The 7,313-nt window shown below is 39.3% G+C and overlaps 1 protein-coding gene across 1 annotated transcript; it reads right to left on the minus strand.

Moving 5' to 3' along the window:
- Nucleotides 1–3,925: 3,925 nt before the first annotated feature.
- On the minus strand, nucleotides 3,926–5,979 carry LOC128085231 (probable G-protein coupled receptor 141; the record flags this gene model as incomplete). Its single annotated transcript, XM_052692318.1, has 1 exon — nucleotides 3,926–5,979. A coding segment is annotated over one exon (888 nt), but the record flags the coding sequence as incomplete, so codon positions are not given.
- Nucleotides 5,980–7,313: the final 1,334 nt, after the last annotated feature.

Below are 7,313 nucleotides of genomic sequence, written 5' to 3' on the forward strand. Positions count from 1 at the left end.
TGTTTAACTCTTGCCATTACATTATATGACTTCTACCATGCAGATCTTTCATCTGGTACAACATCTTCTTCCTTCTTAGCTATGACTCCTGCCCTTCCTTGTCTGTCTGGTTCTAGTTGATGAACAAATACTCTGTGCATGATAACAGAATTTTATGCCTTGCTATGTATTCATTACAGCCCTTAACCAATAGCAGAAAATGATGTAGTAAAAAAGACATTAAGAAATGTTGTTTTCTGATGGCCATTTGTAGCTTGGATTGGGGGCACTTTATTGCTTTATTTACATATTTAGTGAATTCATTTTTCATATTTGCATTTGTTTTCATCTGATATCTATTCTTCAGGTAACAATCATTGCTATGAATGCAAACCTCTCAGATTTGTGCAAAGTCACTCGAAAAACACAAAGCTTTCATTTATGGATAAAAGTAGTTTTTAACACAAAACCCCTTTCACAAGTTTATTCATGTATGGTTATACTCTGTGTCCCAGATCACTGCTCCCTGGCTTATGCTTTATAAAATGCCATGGCACCGAGACCCCAAGATGGATTATATATAATAAAAGGCAGGGACTGTAGTGGGTCTTTATGTGTGTTGCAAGGGAAAATACATGGTTGTGAAACCTGCTGTTCTGAACAAGAACACCCTGCTGTAAGTGAATCCTTAGTTTGGAGACCAACTCCCTCATATCAGAGTCACACTGAAATATGGTGTGTCAGGATAGCCAGGAAAAGGGATTCAGACTCAAACAACGAAAATTCAAGACACCTTCTTTAGTTCTTACTTGTGAAATTCCAAAGGAAATGATCTTCATCTATTTCAGACAGCAGAATGGGCAATGTAAATAGTAACGAGCATCCTGCTGTGAATGAACTTGGCAGCTGAGCTGAGGCAAATAGCATTACCTGACTGTGTTGTTTTTCTCCACCAAAATCTGTTAGCACTCAAAATACTAATGCTCATGTGGAGAAGAAAAATAAAGGAAGAGGGCTGTGTTTCCTCCTAATGAATCTGTTCCTTCAGCTTGTTTACAGTGAGGGCCATTCTCATCTGACAGCACCATCAATATGACCTTACTGTATAAGCAAGCAGAAGGAATAGATGCACACAAAGGTAATGGAGACTTTTTTTTCATTTAGTATTGTCATTCTGAATACTAGGAGATATGAATCACAAAAATATCTCTCTAGTGCAGTTTGCCTGTGGGTTCACATCACCCTCAGCTCTTTTTAAAAGGAGATGTCTGAGTACAAGAGGCAGGTACAAGAGGCCAGCCATTATAGCACTGTGACAGGAGGAAGTTGCAGAAATGCTCACAAACTTTTGGGCATGTGTAGGAAATGTATTTTTTGTGTTTTTTACATTTCCATTGAGATGTCCAGAGTAACTTTACTACAGAAGACAACATTTGTTGTCCACATGGTGTAGGGAACCTGTATCGGCAGGGGGGTTGGACTCGATGATCTCTAAAGGTCCCTTCCAACCCCTACAATTCTGTGATTCTGTGATTCTGTAACATTTATGCTCTAAGTGTTCAGAGGAACCAAAGGTGATGTGAATGTAAACTGATCAAACTTCCTGTTTTTCAAAAGTTCCTGGGCTGTGGTCTATCAATTCTTCTCTGCTATAGCAGAGAAAATAATCTACTGTGTGTGTATTCTCCAAGCGCATTTTATCAGAGAGAGTGCAACCTCTGGGAGAATAAAATATATAACATTTGTCCTGTTGACAAATTACCTCTTGATTGTAAGAATTCTCTTGCTCTGCCTACAGATTTCTATTACCAACCCAATGTAGGGTTAGTCAAGGTATACAGTTAGGCTTTTTCTTTTGCTTACCTGTTCTTCTTAAGCACAATTTCATGCAAACAGCAACATCAGAAGATGCATTTAGTAGTTTCATATTCTTTCCTCTAGAAAGTCTGGGGATTTTCTCAATGTTCATATGAAAGCATTAAAAATAAATGGGGTGACTAAATGGTTTATAATTTTATACACTCAGTTAACATGAAAGCAATTACAAGTGTGTATAATTATCTCCAGAATTACTTAGATTGTATGAGCAGCATTCAAACCGACAATTTTAACTGTTTTCCAGGGAATGTGTTGTTGCATAATACATAGTAAGAATTATCTCCTACAGTCTGAGCTCAGCTTTATTGCCCTATCAGAATTTACTTCTCGGATTATCCTCTTAGAGAATGATGACTTTTATTTTAACCAGTATTCAGAATGCTTATAGATTTCAGCGGGTGACTGGGTTTTGGTTACGGCCTATATAACACTGAGTCTCAAAGCTAATAACACTGGTATCGATGCTCAAACTATTATTCCCTGAATTAAGGGAACCATATTGTGATCAGTGCGTGGTTTGACCTTACGTGGCTGAGCTCTAGTCAGTGAGAGAGACAGAGAAAGTGGTCAAGTATTAAAAAGTGGCTTAGGTTGAAATATAAGGCCAGATAGATCAGTGGAGAAGATCAAGAGATGGAGAGGAGCGTTGTTTGTGGTCAGGGTATGATGTTATATGGTATGGAATATACCTTTGACAAATTTAGGAGAGCTATCCCATCACTGTCCTCTCCCAATACTTTGCTCAGCCCTAGCCTACTCACTGGGGTGCAAAGTGACAAAAACTGTAAGTCTTGATGCTCTGCAAGCACTGTACAGTAGAAGCCAAAACAATGGTGTTCTAATAGCACTATGTTAGGCACAAATCTAGAAATCAGCATCAAGCAGACTGCTAGAAACACTGTCCCAGCTAGGGCCAGTGCAGCATGCAGTCCCATAGCTCCTAAGCAAGGCAAGAAGAGCAAGTCTGGTGATGGCCGGCTATTGCCAGTCAAACACAAAGTGACAACACAGCTTCAGAATCAACCAGGTTGAATACAGACACTGTACAAAAGAATGTGTTAGCAATCTAACTCCTCAGATACAGGTAGATATGAAATGCATAGTGTGATTGACATTATACCAATACATGGAGCACGGAACACTCCTGATGTTCTCATACCTTCAACAAGGTTCTTGCTGCCCCAGCCAGGGCTTTGTCAGTTTTCTTGAAGACTTTGGCAGATCCAGCTTAAAGTAACAGATATACGAACAACTTGTCTGCAGGCCCTGTCTCTTGCCTAGTTTCCATCAAAATTGTTCTAAAGCACCAAAGCTTTGTTTAAGCTTTTTCACCTTGAGAGTCCCTGGTACATAAGGATCATCCTGCTTAGAGAAAGAGTTCAGAAACTGGTATTTTGGGAATCCTTTTTAGAATCTGTCCTTTTGCATTGTATCTCTGTCTTACTCTGTTGTATTGCAGCTCTAACTGCTCTCTTTGAGAATCATGGACTGTGAAGACTGTGCTGTGAGAATGGGAGTGGACCTAGTATCACTAAGGGAAGTATGGGATTTTTCAGAAGGCTTTGGGACTTGCTAATAGTACCCTGGACTCCCCCTTCTTAAAAGAGGTGGAAAAGATCCTTGAACCATTGGGAATTTCAAATGAAACTTAATGGCAATGATTAAAAGTAAAAATATCTCTTAGGCATTGGCAAAGTCAGTGCATGCTCTTTTTGTTAAAAATTAAAAATAAAAATACCAGCAACATCACTGGCAGTACTTGATAGGTGTAGCTCTTGAACCCTCTCAAATCAACTACGGGCCTGTTTGAATCCTGGCATCATAACAGTTCTGTAGGAAAGATAGCCAGTGTATGAATTCTGACATCTCGTGGTGCAGTGAAGAAGGAAACATTCTCTTGGGTGAGTCTGGGGTATCTGGGATGGATGACATCTGGCCTCAGGTTGTGATAGAGCAAATGACAATGGGGCCTTAGACAGAAGGGGTAGAGACCTTCTACATTGAGCAGAACAAGCATGCATGGAAATAACTTATACATAATGAGGAGAAACATACATTTCCATGATGGATGCAGTTCCTGAAAGAGCAAGACTCAAGTGTTTAATTCCACTTTTCAAAGTCACAAAGAATATAATCCATCTAATGGGAAAAATATACACTCCATGGAAAGTTTATATACACATGCAGGAACATATGTTGAACCGATTAAACACAGTTCAGTTAGTTTATTCTGGTTTTGCTTTGTTACACCTATAAATGGAAAAATATGGCATCTGATAATAAATAGCATGCAAATGAAAGTGACCAGACATGAAAGACTTCTTCTGATCAAAAATTTTTTGAAGTCTGATGGAATATTTCCCCATGTCAGAGAGCAGCTGATCCTTCAGCGGAGTACTGAAGCCCCCAATCTTGAATTCTAGCTCCAGTTATGGGCAGGGAACTGTAGTAGCTGTGATAGACTTAGGGAATAACCTCCACCAATTCAGTCCTGGTGGGAGATTAACATAGAACAGTGGGTTGTGTTTTTTTTTAAACCTGCAACCTGTTCAGCTCTTGCTAATTCTAGAGGTGTAAGTACTGCAATTCAGGGGGCCGCTTGTATTTTTTAAATGAAGCAAGTAAAGATGAAGTTGTTAGAATCTTAAATGCTTTCATTTGGTTTAATATACACTTCATAGAGGTGAAGAAAAGAAGCTTCTTCTAAAATACTCCACTAGAACTTTTAATTCATGTCTTGTTTCATGCCTCAAATATGGTTTTTAGTACAGTTTGCGTCCTTGTTTCCTTGTGGAAAAATACTGCAAAGAAATGTCTTTCCTCTTTCCTTTGGCATCACAGCTGTCAAAAGACATTGTTAGATTTTCACAGTGGACAATCTATCAGGCACAATGTCTTGTTATTGAGATGTTCTGAGGAAAAAAAGATGAAGGATGGATAGGTGTAGTGCAGTGGTTACAGAGAGATAGCTGAGGAAAATCTTAATGAAGATTCACAGCATGACATTTAGGTCAAAGTCCAAAGTAAGGTTCATCTGCCTTCAAGGAAGAAGCTGAAAAACAGTAGCTTCTGAAAGGTGTATCTTTCTAGCCTGTAAAAGCTGGCAACTACCACAATCCTATATAGCATCTTAAAACTCCGCAGTCTCCCTGGCTCAGTAAAGTCCTGACGCAGTTTTTTTCTGCCAAGAGCCAGTACTGGCACAGTTAGTTGGATTTCCTGATAGTTCTTAGTTCAGTAGGCTATGCCTGCTATGAAACACAACATATCCAAGCAGCACATTGTTGTTAAAGCTAAAAAAATTTCATTGTATGGGAGAAGTTTATGGTCTTTATCCAGGTGGAAATTCTGAATATAGTATACTCTGAATACATGATGAGGCGTAAAACAGACTATTGTTACCAAGGTGAAGAAGAAACTCTTTGCCTGAGCCCGGAATTCCACATGGGAGTTGATGTCAGGCCAGTATTTCACAGTCAGTCTGCACATCACGTATAACTGGATTATAGTGAGCAAAACACAAACTGCCAGCAGAACTCCGATCAAGCAGTAGTTTAGTACCACCATGGGCATCCCTTCCATCTCTTGCTGGAACTGAAAGCATTGAGAGGAAGGGTATGTTCTAGAGGTGCCATAGTAAGAGAGAAAAACAGGAGCAATCACCAGAGCGCCTAGCATCCAGACAGTTGTCACCCAAATTGTAGTGTAGCACTTGTTGAACTCAAGTTGAAAGAGACGTATTACGATGATAGCAACATAAAAGGTGAAGGTGGTGTACATATGGAGGTAGATGATGGCACTTACTAGCTTGCAAGTGAATGTCCCAAATTTCCATTCCTGTGAAATGTAATAGCTGAGGCGGAAGGGGATGCTGAGTAACAGAAGGGTGTGAAGCACTAGGAGGTTGATTATGATAATAATTATCACAGATTGGGATTTCCTTTGAATCAACTGGTGAGCCATCACAAGGACACCAAGCGTACCCCCAGCTAGGTCAATGCTGTACAGGGTTATGAGAATAGAGCGAAGCCTGTCTGAGGTGTCCGGCACTGTCCTCATCATAGACTGATTCTGCTGGGTTAAGCTGCTGTTGGACATCCTGCTAAGCACCTCTTTTGAAGGTTACTGTAAAAGAAAAATGGGAATTAGTAAAATAGATATGTATTTTTCATTCCTTCACAGAATCACAGAATGGCCAGGGTTGGAAGGGACCTCAAGGATCATGAATCTCCAACCCCCTGCCACATGCAGGGCCACCAACCTCCCCATTTAATACCAGCCCAGGCTGCCCAGGGCCCCAGCCAATCTGGCCTTGAACACCTCCAGGGATGGGGCATCCATAGCCTCTATTGGAAGCCTGTTTCAGCACCTCACATCTTTCTATGTGAAGAACTTCCCCCTGACATCCAACCTAAATCTTCCCTACCTCAACTTAAAACTGTTTCCCTTTCTTTATTGTTAACTACAGAATGTTACAGATTCATGAAGTAATATGTAAGTGAACTGTGTTTGACATTATCTTACATATACATAACCTTGAAACAGTTCTCATGGTGCATATGGCAGCAATAAGCTGCATCTCTTAGTGTTAAAACATATTGTTTACAATAATGAAAGTGTTTTCAATTCAGTAAACTGCATGACAGGAAATTTTTTCAATTATTTGCCTCTATCAGCCTTCCTAAATAATTAAGACACTGACTGTTTGAAAATTCTATAAGTTTAATTTGCATCTAAGATTGAAGAAGGGGAAAATAATGAAATGTAAAGAGGCTGCACGTACAATTTATGCATAATTTATGAAGACACCATGGCCATATTTTTAGCATTTTGCTGGATGACTGCAGGGCACCCGTAAGGCAGCAACAGCTTCTAGATTTGTACAGCGCACTGGAAATAAGGATCTGCAGATTAGAAGTCAATTTCTTCTTGCTACATTTCCAAAATTTTTTGCTACAGAATTTCTCTTGCACTGCTCTATTATACAAAGTAAAGAGAAGCTAAAAATAATTAAGGATTTTTTTTTTATTTTTTTTTCAAGGAGGAAAACCTATTGGCACTTGTTGAAGGTAGCCAGATACATCCATGCTCATATTTAGATGTAACACTTGCACAGAGTTCTCTGTTTGCACAAAAGTATATGGATGTAGCATGCAGGGTACATGAACATTTTGCTAATGAGATCTCACCTTATAGAGAGTATCCAAAGAATGTAGTAATGGCTGAGATATGGTGTCTCAGAGAGGTAATGTGCTCACTCTCTGATTACTCTCTTGTTTGGAAGCAGTAACATGGCTTTAATCTGCAGTTCTTAATTCTGTTGCACTCATCTGTGAAATGATTATAAAGCACATCTCCATTATTAGAGTCCTGTTTTTCCCAGTAATTGATTGTAACTTAAGAACATTTTCAGAGAAAATTCTGATTTTTTAAGCACCAGTCAAAGTATCTTTAGA

Source organism: Tympanuchus pallidicinctus, unplaced genomic scaffold, assembly GCF_026119805.1.
Source record: "Tympanuchus pallidicinctus isolate F22 unplaced genomic scaffold, pur_lepc_1.0 scaffold3, whole genome shotgun sequence".
NCBI classification, from domain to species: Eukaryota; Metazoa; Chordata; class Aves; order Galliformes; family Phasianidae; genus Tympanuchus; species Tympanuchus pallidicinctus.